At 44.6% G+C, this 15742-nt stretch overlaps 1 protein-coding gene across 1 annotated transcript in view; it reads left to right on the forward strand.

Moving 5' to 3' along the window:
- Window positions 1-15742, forward strand: part of LOC109900947 (MAM domain-containing glycosylphosphatidylinositol anchor protein 2) — a 337708-nt gene that overhangs the window by 89025 nt on the left and 232941 nt on the right. Inside the window, exon 2 of the mRNA XM_020496863.2 lies at window positions 13857-13996. Coding sequence (XP_020352452.1) covers window positions 13857-13996 — 140 coding nt within the window. The remainder of the gene's footprint in view (window positions 1-13856; window positions 13997-15742) is intronic.

Raw genomic sequence — 15742 nt, forward strand, 5'->3', positions numbered from 1 at the left:
TCAAATGGGATTGAGATCCGGGCTCTTCGCTGGCCATGGCAGAACACTGACATTCCTGTCTTTCAGGAAATCATGCACAGAAGGAGCAGTATGGTTGGTGGCATTGTCTTGCTGGAGGGCCATGTCAGGATGAACCTGCAGGAAGGGTACCACATGAGGGATGTCTTCCCTGTAACACAGTCTTGAGATTGCCTGCAATGACAACAAGGTCAGTCTGATGATGCTGTGACACACCGCCCCAGACCATGACGGACCCTCCACCTCCAAATTGATCAGGCCTCGGTGTAACGCTCATTATTTTGACGATAAACGCATAAATCACCCCTGGTGAGACAAAACCATGACTCGTCAGTGAAGAGGACTTTCTGCCAGTCCTGTCTGGTCCAGCGACGCTGGGTTTGTGCCCATAGGCGACGTTGTTGCCGGTGATGTCTGGTGAGGACCTGCCTTACAACAGGCCTACAAACCCTCAGTCCAGCCTCTCTCAGCCTATTGCGGACAGTCTGAGCACTGATGGAGGGATTGTGCATTCCTGGTGTAACTCGGGCAGTTGTTGTTGCCACCCTGTACCTGTCCCGCAGGTGTGATGTTCAGATGTACTGACCCTGTGCAGGTGTTGTTTCACGTGGTCTGCCACTGCGAGGATGATCAGCTGGGAATGCTTTCTTTTTGTGTTTTTTTAGAGTCTGTGGAAAGACCTCTTTAGTGTCCTAAGCTTTCATAACTGTGATCTTAATTGCCTACTGTCTGTAAGCTGTTAGTGTCTTAACAATCGTTCCACATGTGCATGTTCCTTAATTGTGTATGGGCAATTGAACAAGCATGGGAAATAGTGTTTAAACCCTTTACCATGAAGATCTGTGAAGTTATTTGGATTTTTACGAATGATCTTTGAAAGACAGTGTCCTGAAAAAGGGTTGTTTATTTTTTTGCTGAGTTTATTAGTGTGGAGGTCTTACTGTATTGCATTCCTCAGACACACAGTCCAATAGGCATGAGACCAGATATACTATGATTGATACTATACTATGATTGAAGCTAGATCTACTCAAGCTAGCCAGTTTCAGTTAGCTTCACATTCCAGCTCAGTCTTCATTTGTACCACAACGGTGGATATTGCTCGTCCGCTTCAAGCCAACTCTAGCAGGCTTGTAATTGCGAGTGCATGTAGCACATGGCTAGTCTAACGCTGAACTATTGAGTGTGACAATGCTGAACCATTAATCCATGGGCGAGTAAGTGAGACATTTACATTTTTGCCGAAATCAACATGAAAGAAAAGTTATCTTGCAAATTCCGCAGGCTGTGCTGTGAAATTGGTTATTAAAAGTGCCGTTTATTACATACTGTTACTGCCATCTTTGATGTAGTGTGCTTATCAATGTACAGTACCGGTCAAAAGTGTGGACACACCTACGCAGACAAGTGTTTTTCTTTATTTTTACTATTTTCTACATTGTAGAATAATAGTGAAGACATCAAAACTATGAAAAAACAGGTATGGAATCACGTAGTAACCAAAAAAACGTTTTAAACAAATCAAAATATATGATATTTTAGATTATTCGAAGTAATTCAAAATTCAAAAGGCACTCGCACATCTGAGGAAACTTTTTGCAGGTGCATGGCAACAGTTGAACAAGGTGAATGAAAAAGGAAACCGCACACTGCTCTTGATAGTGTCACTGATCTTTAATAAGCTTTACGTATCGGCCTCACGGCCTTTGTCAGAGCTTTTGTGAATTTCTTTAAATTAGCACCCTTATGTAGACCTAGCCCCACCCACATCCGTTCCACACATCGAAGGGGGTTGGAGGCAAAGGAAAAACAAATAAGTGCTACCAAATATAACAATATGCATTTCATAAATATTTGAATAAAGTGTATAAATAAGACGTATTAAACACGTCTGTAAAACCACAAGGAGGACATAACATGTTTTCATTAATCATTTGGTACATCGTATGAAAAACAGCAGAGTAACCTTAAATAGGGACAACATTTATGTTCAAATTCACAACATAACATACATAGGCATTTCATCATTAAGTCCTTTAAGAAATATTGTCTGGAGGGTGAAAATCCAAAAGCATTGTCTTTTACTCAGAGTATTATTAATATCACCTCCCCTGTCTGATATCTTAACTCTCTCTATGCCACAAAATGTGAATGTAGAAATGTCATGCTTTAGGTAATTAAAATGCACTGCGACTGGATAATACCTGTCGTTTCTCCTGATTGAACTTTTATGTTCACAAATTCTCTGTTTGAGAGAACGAGAGGTTTTACCAACATAGTAGAGACCACATGGACATTTATTAATGTAGATAACATGGGTGGTGGAACACGTAATGATGTCATTTATTTGGAACCTTTTTCCTGTATGTGGGTAGCAGAAATATTCACACTTCATCATATTGTTGCACTGTGTGCATCCTCTGCATTTATAGCTGCCATTTGGAACAGGGCGTAAAAGAGCCTAGCTGATTTTCTTTTGTGTCTGGCAGTTGGCATGAACCAATTTATCGCGTAAATTGCGACCTCTCCTATACACAATAAGTGGTGGATTTTTAAATTCAGCCAGTGTTTCTTGACCACTTCTCCAACTTTTCGCTACTTTAAAGTATATGTTGTTGTGAACATTACGGAGTGTTCTTTAGCGGGACTTTGTTTTTGTAGAAGTTCACCTCGTGTTTTTCCCAATGCCAAATGAAGAGCTTCACCCACACAATGTGGCGAATAGCCTCTTCTTAGAAACTTAGTGCGCATCTGCCATGCTTTCTTTTTAGATGTGGAGTGGCATATATGGCGCAGTCTGAAAAACTGGCTTCTAGGAAGTCCTCTTTTTAATGGCTCAGGATGGAAGCTGTCCCTCTGCAATAGAGTATTTCTGTCCGTTTCTTTTCTATACAGAGTTGTAAACAGGGTTCCATTTGATTTCTCAATCCACATATCGAGGTAATGAACATGTTGAGTGTCACATTCAATAGTGAATTTGAGATTGGGGTCAATGTCATTGAGTAGTGCCATAAAATATGACAGCTCTTTTTCCGTTATGAAATGCATATTGCTATATTTGGTAGCACTTATTTGTTTTTCCTTCACCTCCAACCCCTTTCCATGCGTGGATGGATGTGGATGGGGCTAGGTCTACTAAAGGGTCCTAATTTAAAGAAATTCACAAAAGCACTAAGGAAGGCCGTGAGGCCGATACTTATTAAGCTTATTAAATATCAGTGATACTATCAAGAGCAGTGTATGGTTTCATTTTTCATTCAGATTATTCCTTGATGACAGCTTTGCACACTCTTGGCATTCTCTCGAAGTAGGTGTCTAAACCTTTTACTGGTACTGTGTACTTAACAAAAATATAAACACAACATGTAAAGTATTGGTCCTATGTTTCATGAGCTGAAATAAAAGATCCTAGAAATGTTCCATACCTCAAAAAGCTTATTTCTCTCAAATTTTGTGCAAAAGTTTGTTTACATCCCTGTTAATGAGCATTTCTCATTTGCCAAGATAATCTACCCACCTGACAGGTGTGGCATATCAAGAAGCTGATTAAACAGCATGGTCATTACACAGGTGCACATGCTGGGGATAATAAAAGGCCCCTCTAAAATGTGCAATTTTGTTACAGAACACAATGCCATAGATTTCTCAAGTTTTAATGGAGTGTGCAATTGGCATGCTGACTGGAGGCATGTCTACCAGAGATGATACCAGAGAATTGAATGTTAATTTCTCCACCATAAGCCGCCTCCACTGACATTTTGGAGAATTTGGCAGCACTTCCAACCGGCATCACAGCCATAACCAACCCAGGACCTCCACATCCGGCTTCTTCACTTGCGGGATCGTCTGAGACCAGCCAGCCGGACAGCTGATGAAACTGTGGGTTTCAACCAAAGAATTTCTGTACAAACTGTCAGAAACCGTCACAGGGAAGCTCATCTGCATGCTCCTCTACCTGACTGCAGATCGGTATAACCAACTTCGATGGCCCCTGGCACACTGGAGAAGTGTGCTCTTCACGGATTAATCTGTACCAAAGGCAGATTGCAGACAGCATGTATGGCGTCGTGTGGGCGAGTTGTACGCCGATGTCACCGTTGTCAACAGACTGCCCATTTTGCCGGTGGGATTATGGTATGGGCAGGCATAAGCTACTGTATGATAATGCGCAGCCCCATGACGCAAGGATCTGTACACATTTCTTGGAAGTTGAAAATGTCCCACTTCAATGGCCTGCATACTCACCAGATATGTCACCAATTGAGCATGTTTGGGATGCTCTGAATCGATGTATATGACAGCGTGTTCCAGTTCCGGCAATATCCAGCAACTTCGCACAGCCATTGAAGTGGAGTGGGACAGCATTCCACAGGTCACAATCAACAGCCTGATCAACGCTATGCAAAGAAGATGTGTTGTGCTGCATGAGGAAAATGGTCGTCACACCAGATACTGACTGGTTTTCTGAACCACACCCCTACCTTTTGTAATGTATCTGTGACCAAAAGATGCATATCTGTATTCCCAGTCATGGGAAATCCATAGATTAGGGCCTAATAGATTTATTTCAATTGACTGATTTCCTTATATGAAATGTAACTCAATAAAATCTTTGAAATTGTTGCGTGTTGCATTAATCTTTTTGCTCAGTGTATTATATGAGGTGGATGAAAAAAAATGTACCCTTAGATATGAAGCAGAAATAATGGAGAGCATATGATGTTTTCCTTTTTAGCGTAAAATAAACCCACCACGGTACCAAGTCAACAATGCACCAATCAGCACAATGTAAACATCAATCAGAGAGAATACCAGTCTTTCTTGAGTATACCCTACTCCTGTTTCATTTCCATAGGCTTAGTAAACACAGCACAGCATGACATTTTCCCAGTACATGTTAGTAGTGCTAGTCTTCCAATACCAGGCATATCTAGGGGCCTAGCATGGTGAGACAGCCCTGTAAACCCATCGCTTCCTGGGCAAGAATAATGAAGTGTTCGGGCTTTCTGGCTGGGCTTAGCAGCACAGCTCCCCAAATGTGAGAGTTATGGATGGCACAAACAGCTCCCCACTGGACGGCAGGGTTATGGATAGCCCTAAATAAGCCTGCCAGCAGGCAACCCCAGCAGCCAGCCTGCACCGTGTCCATTGATAGGACGATCAGTTAGCTCCATGGTCACAGCAGCCAATCACCCAAGAGTTTGTTGGCTGGCGACTCCCAATCCTCCAACGGTTGCCAAATAGCAACTCCATTCTCAGCAAGCTCTTTCTGGCTCCTGACTGGCAGTTGCCAACCATAAAGGAAGCTTCTGGCTTGCTATATCCAATCATCCAAGGGCTCAACAAGATATCACAGTCTCACGTAATTTCTTGACGTCCTTGGAACAACACGTCTATTTTTGACTAATAAACTGACTTCATCTCCAGACGTCCTGTATTTAGGTACACAGCCCCAGCATGAGCTCCAGACAATTTAGGCTCACAAAAACAACTCTAAGGTGAAGTTCAGGCATTGGTTAACAGTTCATGCATTAATTCCGAATGGTTAAGTTAAGGATACGTTTTGGGATAGGGCTAAAACAAAAAACAACTCCACTGGTCTTGCTACCTATTTGTGGAAGGATGGCACGGTGGTCTAACCAGTGACTGCAGGTTCATAGACTTCAGGTTCAATCCCAGCTCCAGGCACTTGTTTAGAGTTTTTTTTTTTTTCAGTGGATGGTTTTGACTGCGTCTCCCGACATCCTGGGGACCTGCAAAAACATCACATTTCAACTTGGATCTGGAGTGATCTCTCTGCAGGGCTGGTTGGAACTAGCCTATCGTAAGAGAGCTGCTGCCTGGTTCCAGACAATCTGGGCTTTATCCTCCCCTACAGATGCCCGATTAAGGTTGTTTAGGGAAATCAAGTGGGCTCAACAGGGCTGTCATGCCAATGTGGCACCACATACATAGAGACTGGAGAACAGGATAGAGGGGAAAAACCCACTGAGGCTTAGTCAACTGGAACAATGCTATATTGTTTGTGTGTGTGTTTGTGCGCTTGTGTCCCTTTGTGTGTCATTTCTAGTTTATAGATGTGTCAGTAGGCTCTGTACAGCCATATACCTCAGTAAAACAAGTATTCTTAATAATCACTACCATGAGATGCTAGACACTGTTAAGTCGTAAGGACTTAACAGCAATATATATGTACCACCCTGGACCCTTCACGTTTATTCGTCTTATAACGGGGATGTAAACATGTATTGATGTAAGGAAGTGTGTGTAATCTGATTATATAGATACAGTATACAATGTTAACAATGTCTTTATAGTATACCATTGCATGGCCTCATAACACATAAAATAGACCTTTGTTTTGTGATTGTTTGGTGATAGTGACTGTCGTCATGTCATACAATTTGGCATTTTGGTTCTGCACAATAATCCATCTGTAAATAGTGATATTCACTCAGTGTATACATACATTTGGAATGATTGTCTGGCATGATTGTGTATATTTGTTTGTGTGTGTCTGTGCACACATGCACGTATGTAGCATCGCCATCAAACAAGTAAACACTGCAGGGTTCCACACACCAGTGTCCCCTCTACATGACTACTTCAGCCAATCAATATGTATCCACTAGAGCATTCAGCAGCATGCCAATAGCACAAAGAATTCCCCCAAATTCAGCTGCTATTGGTTAGAAAGAAACAGTAGATGAATGTGGAATGATTTTTGGATAGTTATGGCTGTTAAAGACTTGTCAATACAGCGACATTAGGCTTCTCTGTGGAGCTAGGAGTTTCAGCAACTCACAGGAGTCATCCTGTCAGTAGTGCTGTAGTAGCAAGGCTGGCAGTCCACATGAGAATATCATCACATTCTTTATAGCAATATGTAGCCGTTTCAGCACTTCTGGTCCAGCACCATGGACAGCAGCACTAACAGGGCACAGCTTCTCAGTGCTTATGTGGAACTACTGTGGCTGCCTGTTTTATAACAGTGTACATCAAGTATATGATTGTTCTTGATATACATACAGATATGTATTCAATCCAAGTCTGCTTCCACAGCTGGTCTCTCACAGTCCGTCTTTCTAGATGATCTATGCTGATGGAATGCTGATGAAATGTTGATGTAATGCTGTTGTAAGTGTCATTTACAACAACAGTTTAGGGACAGGAGCGCATGTGAGTGCATTAACGGGTGTGATCAATGGCTGCTGGCTACTCATGCTGAGGGACAGTGATCAACTCAAGTCTGGTCAGGTTTACTTGATGACAGTGATGTAATAGTGTATGCATGTGCTGAACAGTCAACCCAATGTTGTGTCATCCATATGAGTCAGTGCCTTTCTGCTGTTACTGTCACGTTCTGACCTTTATTTCCTTTGTTTTGTCTTTATTTAGTATGGTCAGGGCGTGAGTTGGGGTGGGCAGTCTATGTGTGTTTTTCTATGTTTGGGTTTTGAGTTCAGCCTAGTATGGTTCTCAATCAGAGGCAGGTGTCGTTAGTTGTCTGATTTGAGAATCATACTTAGCTAGCCTGGGTTTCACTTTTGAGTTGTGGGTGTTTGTTTTCCGTGTGTGTGTTTGTTGCCACACGGTACTGTTTCGGGTTTCGTTCGTTTCACATTTATTGTTTTGTAGTGTTCAGTTTATGTCTTTAAATAAACGCTATGGACACTTACCACGCTGCGCATTGGTCCTCCGATCCTTCTCGCTTCTCCTCCTCAGAAGAGGAGGAGGAATGCCGTTACAGTTACTGGTAGTGTTTGCACACATTTAAGCAGATTTCAATAGTGCCGGGTGTACAAAATGGCGGATACAAAATGGGATTACCTGTGCACTGTTAGATGATCCCCGAGTTTTAATGTAACAGTGTTTCAACCATCTGTGTTTTTTTCCCCTTATTATCCATTCGTGTTGTTCACCTAAAGTGAGACTACATAAGGTTTTGTTTTAGAATACATCCAAAAGGGCCTCCCGGGTGGCGCAGTGGTCTAGGGCACTGAGACTCTGGGTTCGTGCCCAGAGGGATATCCTTGTCTCATCGCACACCAGCGACTCCTGTGGCGGGCAGTGCACGCTAACCAAGGTCGCCAGGTGCACGGTGTTTCCTCTGACACATTGGTGCGGCTGGCTTCCGGGTTGGATGCGCACTGTGTTAAGAAGCAGTGCGGCTTGGTTGGGTTGTGTTTCGGAGGACTCATGGCTTTCGACCTTCGTCTCTCCCGAGCCCGTATGGGAGTTGTAGCGATGAGACAAGATAGTAATTGGATACCACGGAATTGGGGAGAAAAAGGGGGTAAAAAAAGAAATATATATATAATCCAAGCCTGAATCATAAGGATGTTATTGCTGTACTCTTTTATGATGTAATCTTTCTCCTGATTTACCAACCTCTAGTTCTGACATCAGCTGACAGAAGCTTAGCTTCTACAGTGGTGATCATGGCTCCTGCGGCCTCCTGATAATGACTCTGGGTGGGACACAAAGAGAAACTAGGCATTGTATACTGTTATTGTTCCCTTGTGCACTATTCTCTCTCTCTATTTATCTCACTCACACACTCACCAATCGCACTCTCTTTCCCTGTCTCTCTCTCTTGCTCACTCGCTCAACAAACACGCACGCACACACAAACGCGCACTTCCACAAGCAAGCATTCATGCACACACGCTGAGAAGCCCAACAGGGCCATGAAACTAGCAGAACATGTTTAATGGTCTTAAGGGGTTGTTCTGAAGACATTAAGCCTAGCGTCAACGAGACCCAGCTGTTTGGGCTTTTTTCACATGCATTTGTTTGTCAAATGTAGAGTCTCTGTCCCTGCCAAGAACCCCCTCTGCCTCTCTCTGTGCCTCTCTGTCTCTGCCAGTCCAGGGCCATGGTGACAGGCATGCTTTAGCCAAATCACATTTAATCTCTCCATTGGCTGTCTGTGGATAAAGCTGTTCCGTCTCCCCTCTGTCGGCTAGGGACATGGAGGGCCGGGCTGTCTGTCCGGTGGGACCCTATTTTGCATCCTCCAATAAACACACAAGCTAGCATGGATGCACACACATACACACAAACACACACATCCCCCTTCTCCCTCACTGCAGGGGAAGTTATTTAATTTATAGCACACACACACTCCCACGGGCTTTGGTGTGTGTGTGTGTGTGTGTGTGTGTGTGTGTGTGTGTGTGTGTGTGTGTGTGTGTGTGTGTGTGTGTGTGTGTGCGTGTGTGTGTCTGTCTGTGTGTGTGTCTGTGTGTGTGTGTCTGTGTGTGTGTGTGTGGAATTCAGGGAATTCTGACACTACAGCCAACCTGAGACACACAGTAGAGGTCTGCACACGGGACTTATTTTTTCATCTCTCTCCCGCTGCTTTTCATACTGCACCCCCTGGCTTCTCTTGCTGGCTTCTTGTCAGTCTCCCACCTGCCACCGTGACAACTGGCCCCGAACCCAACCGCAGTCCTGAAATGTTATTGTAGTTGTATGTAACGTAGCTCGCTTTGCAGCCCCGGTCCCAGCAATATTGTCAACCTAGTCAAGATCAAAATGCGCAAAACAACACAACAGATTCTCATATGGCCCAATATGCTATCGGTATTCCTGGGCTATATCAGCCAATAGGGTAGACGTAGTTTGAAAGAGAGTGGAGTTGGGGCGAAATACACCAGAGTGGACACTTACTTGACTTGAGCTACATTTTGCATAACTTTTAGGAGCGGGGTGATAGGCCTACATGTGTTGTACATATTTTCAGTCAATGTCAGAGTCTGAACATAAATATTTCCAGTCAATGTCAGGTCTAAACTATTGAAAATCATGTTTAGGAAGTTCAAGGTAACTGCGCCGTGTTTCTCCGCCCCATATAGCCTAGTCTACAGGCTATTTGATTGAGACCACACATAGATGCACTTGATCTCGCAGGCACAACAAAAGAGGATGAAGGTAGGCTAATGAATGTAAATCAGCAGGAATTAGGCTATTAATAAAATATATGATGAATAGTCTTCAAAATAGAAAGACAACCGTTTCGAAATGATCTCGTATAACTTAGGAGGCAGACAATTTGCAGGCAGAACCAAATAAGTGTGTTATCACTATTTATTTCCAGTCAATGTCAGCATGGGATACAATTAAGTATGGGAGGAGTACAAATTGAAGAAGTGGCAGAAACCAAACTACTGGGAGTGCAGCTAGACAACTGCTTATCATGGTCGTCTCAAATAACTAATCTATGTAAAAAAAAACATTAAAACAGCATAATCAGAAGGATAGCTAAATATTTACCAGGGAAAATCCTTCAGCAAATAACACAGGCATTGGTTGAGAGTCAAGTGAACTATTGTTCGGTGGTCTGGGGAAATGCATCATCTAGTGAAGTTAGGAGGCTGCAGATTGAACAGAACAAAGCAGCAAGGATTGTTTTAAGGTGGAGATATGGTTCTTCTGTTGCAGTCATGCGCAGTGTTCTTGGTTGGTCATCAATCGACAAGATAATTGAAAAAAACATGCTTATTTTATTTCATAATATACATCTTTTAAAACGGCCAAGTTCTATTCACAACGGTATTCAGTTGGTAAGAGACAGACATTCCGTAAATACTAGGAATAGATTGTCCACCATCTATGCGTTATCCAGACAGAAAAAAGAAATGGGCAAAATAACATTTAGATTTAGAGCAATAAAGAAATGGAATAAATTAACTGAGCAAACTAGAAACCTTTCAATATATACGTTTAAACATTATTTAAAAACTATTTAAATATAGTATATAGAAATGTTGTGGGACTATAGTAGATGAAGAATCAATAATTTTTTAAATATTTTTTATATTTTTTAGATTGAGTATTTATTGGGTCATTATGCTAGTGTATTATGTATGTTTGTAATAGTGTGTTATATGTGAAAGTGTGTTTGTATTATAAATTGTATTTTAATGTTAAGGACTCTTGGAAGATTAGTCCAAATGGGGACTAAAAGAGATCCTAATAAAATCAAATCAAATCAAATGTCGGGCGCCTAAACTAATACCCTGTCATATTTAGGAAGTGAATTCCCATGGAAAGACAACTGCGGGTGCTTCTCCACCCATGTATGTAACCTACATGCTATTTAATTGAGACAACACGTAAGCACATTTGATCTTGCAAGCCCAACACAAGAGTAGAGGTCGGCTACTGAGTAGAGGCAGGCTACTTCTTGTCCTATGAAAGTTTGTGACTAGTGCGACAAAGAGGTGCTTTTAATACCATATTTAACACATACAAAACAGAAAGACAGCCGTTCGAAATAACAACAAATATATATTTTCATTCCAAAGTTCATCCTGCTCCAGCCCGCATCATGAAACATGCTGACCAAGCCACAATGCTCTCTGCCGGGGCCCGCAGGAGGGAATGCAGCTCTCTAACACACATCTTACCCTAAATACTACAACAGCTAGCCTAAATTTCACTGGTACACTGCATAGGTCACTGTACATGTATAGTTAGTCTACCCTATATATCGCAGAGCCCAGAAGAGGGGTTAGGTCAGGTTCTGACATCACAGCATTGGAGAGAGAGAGAGAGAGGCACTCAATGTAGTGCTCTACATAAGTGTCAAGTGTGCTGTGTGTGCACATGGGAGCAGTGAGCAATTGATTGGCGCATATGTGCTTGCATCTGCGCTTGCGTCTGTGCACTTGTGTGTGTGCGTAAGCTTTTTATTTGTTCATGCGCTTCATATTTCTGCGTGTGCGGCTGTGTGCACGAACGGGCGCGCGCGTATGGCTGCTTTCACAGCATCTCTGAGGATCATTCATTACGGTTGTTTCTCCAGTTTCCTCCTCTGCTGCTCTGCGCTGGTCTCAGGACTGATAGCATGTTGTAGAGATACTGGCTTATTGGAGTAAATTGCATTAGCACCGTGTTGCCTTGCGCCCTAGGGTCTTATCCTAAGCCTCCTTTGTTTTAAGTGGCAGCCGTGTGTGAAGCTTTTCGCTCCCCAGCCAAGGCTTTCAATCCTCTTTCCCCCCTCTGGAATGTACTGCTGGCGGATTTATCCCCAAATGGCAAGACCCACTGCAGGCTCTGTCCATGTGCATGACTAGTTAGCAATTGTTGTTGGCATCCGTCTCAGTGTTAATCAGTCTACGTAGCAGTTTGCGTGCTAAATGCTATTTAAGGGCGTTACGCTAACAAGCTGAGTAAAGGACAAACAGTGAACAGTCACAGTGGTGCAGTAAGAGGTGGGCATGTGATTAGCGTCTCAGGTTAGCGCGTGCAGATGCACTGTGTCTGGGAGTCCAAGTGCAGCCTATAGGAGGATTGTTGCGACTCACACATGCGCACACACACAAACATATATAAACACACACATGCACATACATACACACACACACACACACACATAATCGCTAGGCTTATTAGCGTGTTGTGAGACCAGAAAGATCTGGGGACGAATGTGGATCTCTGCTTCAGCGTGTGAATCCCACTGAGTGTTTTGGAACAGGACACCACACTGATACGGTGAAAGGGACTGTATGTTCCCATCTGATTTTACTACATTTTTCCTTTTACCCTAGTCTTGTTCAATGCTCAGCGACTAATGACGAGACTCCTTTAACCCAAACTGCATAGATTTCGGTTCAGTTTACCTTCCTCGGTCTAACCTAAACCATTTGAGGGAGAAACTAATTTGCAGACCTATGATCAGCCTCTAGGGGTCAAATTAATCCGACCCCATCATTCACGGGCCAGTCGGCCTAGAGTGCATCCCCGTGCTCACCTAACGTTTGCTGAGGTAGAGGAGACATGGCCTATTGACCTGATCTGGCCCCCACCCCTGCCTCTCTGCCCATGATCCCACTGGGCCTCTCTTCTCTCTCTCTCCCTCCCTCTCTCTCTTTACACAGGGGTGAACCCCAGGCAGCATCAGTCCTCATAAATATCAGCATGGTCGGCCGAGCGTAAGGAATAGAGAGAAAAACATCACACACCTGTGTTGTAATTACATTTGGATGGACGCGCTGTAGAGTAGTGGAGTTACAACTGGGTGTGCAGGACCTACTGGAGAGAGAGGGATTGCACAGGTTATTTCTCCCAAAAACATTGTTACAAATTATCTATATTATTTCTCTGGACAACTCACTAGAACAGTTTGAGAAATACGGTTATTTTACGCACAGAGGATTGATCACAAAACTTTTTTTCCCCCATTTTCTATTTTTTTTGTCATTGCTGTGCGGCTAGATTGTTGGGTTTAGAGGTTTGTTTGTAGATGTTTAATGAGGGGACAGACTACCTGCAATGCTATCAAATAGAGATGAATAGGCATGTTGAGTGTTGACGGGATACACGATACCTGCAGATGCTGTTCAATTGAACCGTAATCCTAAAAAAAAAGCAAAACCCGTGACTGTGGAAAATCAGGCCCCAGACCCCACAGATATTGGATTGTATGTATCATAACAAGGTCATCACGGGGCCAAGCTGGGTGATCATTTTATCAAACAGACAGAAATCAATGAGGGGAAGTGTGTGTGTTTGTGTGTGCCTCCTCAGTGCCACTTCCTTGACTCTGTTAAAACTGATAACCTGTCCCTCGGAGTCCATCCAGATAGCATCTAGATCGATTCAGATTTCTCCACGTTTGGAAAGTCGAAGAGAGAGAAGGACCATGGGAAACATATACACTAACATAAAAGGCTTAGGGAAAGTGCATAGAATGAAAGAAATGTTGTTTCTTCATTAATTTCTTCACACAGTTTCTTTTCCATCTCCAATGCAAATTGTGTGAGTTCATTTCTTTGACTCTGTGCTTGTAATTATTAGGATGCACTAAATGTTTTGTTTGTCCTCTACAGCACCCCCTACGGTCCGCATCGTGCACTCGGGCCACGCGTGTAACGTGGAGGAAGAACGTCACACAGAGAGGGTGTACACCATCCGGGAGGGAGAGACCCTGGAACTCACCTGTCTGGTCACAGGACACCCACGGCCACAGGTCAGTCCACCGGCCAATCACTCTGTACAGCCAATCGGGACACTAACTTATCACTGCACCCACCACTCTCTTTCTGAACTATGAACATTTCAGAAAATATCCAGTCCAGTTTAGATGCTCTTAGACTCAGTCGGTGCCATTTAAGATTAGGGAGGATCATTAGTATTATTTATATGAGCATATCATTATTTCTATTACAGCATATTGGATGACTGTCATTCATATTCCATTCAACCAGCTCAATGTAACATTGATAGGTTTAGGCTACTACATGATACTCAAATTGGAACGGGACCAATTCCCAGCAGATGTTGAGTTCCACATATTTATTTCAAAAGTGAAACTTAATGCAAAAACAATAAATCAGTAAACGAACAACGAAACGTGACTATGTGGTGCAACGATAAACAGCTGCCTCTAATTGGGAACCACATTAGCACCAACATAGAAATAGATATACTAGATATACCCTGACCCACTACACCATAGAGAACCAAGGGCTCCAAGAACCAAGGACAGTACCCCCCCCCCCCCCCCCCCCCCCCTTTGGCTCCGGTGCAGGTCGTAGCCCCCGGCCAGACCGCCGTGCCTGGACTGGGCATCGGCGCAAAGGAAGGCTCCTGCCCTGGAGCGGGACTGGACGCCGTGCCAGGACTGGACACCGGTGCTGAGGAAGGCTCCTGCAATGGAGCTGGGTTGGCCGCCGTGCCTGGACTGAGCACAGTAGAAAGCTCTGGCCATGGAGCTGGACTGGACGCCATGCCTAGACTCTCTGGTCCGTTGACCGTCGCAGGAGGCACAGGACGCACCGGACTGGGGAGGCACACTGGAGGCCTGGTGCATGGAGCCAGCACAGGTGGCACCGGACTGGAGACACGCACCTCAGGGAGTGTGCGAGGAGCAGGCATAGGATGTACCGGACTGGGGAGATGCACTGGAGGCCTAGTGCGTGGAGCCGGGCACAGGTGGTACCGGACTGGGGGGGCGCACTGGAGGCCTGATGCGTGGGGCCAGTACAGGTGGCAATGGACTGGTGACACGCACTTCAGGGCGAGTGCAGGAAGCAGGCACAGGACATACCGGGCTGGGGACACGCACTTCAGGGAGAGTGAGAGGAGCAGGCACAGGACATACCGGACTGGGAAGACGCACTGGAGGCCTAGTGCGTGGAGCCGGTACAGGTGGCACCGAACTGGTGACACGCACTTCAGGGCGAGTACAGAAAGCAGGCACAGGACGGACCGGGCTGGGGACACGCACTACAGGGAGAGTGCGAGGAGGAGACACAGGACGTACCAGACTGGGGAGGCTCACTGGAGTCCAGAAGGGTGGAGCCAGCCCAAGTTGCACCAGACTGCTAACTGGATCCCCTGGTCGGATGTTGAGCAGAACACACTTGCACAACATCTCTCTCATCTCTCTCTCCTAACTTCCCCAATGCCACCCTGACCATCTCTTGCACTTCAGGGCGAGTGCAGGAAGCAGGCACAGGACGTCCCGGGCTGGGGACACGCACTTCAGGGAGAGTGCGAGGAGGAGACATAGGACGTACCGGACTGGGGAGGCGCACTGTAGGCCAGATGCGTGGAGCTGGCCCAGGTTTCATCGGACTGATAACACGCTCCTCCAAACGCCTGTGTTGCCGTATACTCCTAGCCAACTCCATTCTCCGGTATCCATCCTCACACTGTTCCATCGACTCCCAGGCGGGCTCTGGTACTCTCCTTGGGTCGACCTACCACCTCT

The sequence above is a fragment of the Oncorhynchus kisutch genome, linkage group LG12, assembly GCF_002021735.2.
Source record: "Oncorhynchus kisutch isolate 150728-3 linkage group LG12, Okis_V2, whole genome shotgun sequence".
NCBI lineage: Eukaryota > Metazoa > Chordata > Actinopteri > Salmoniformes > Salmonidae > Oncorhynchus > Oncorhynchus kisutch.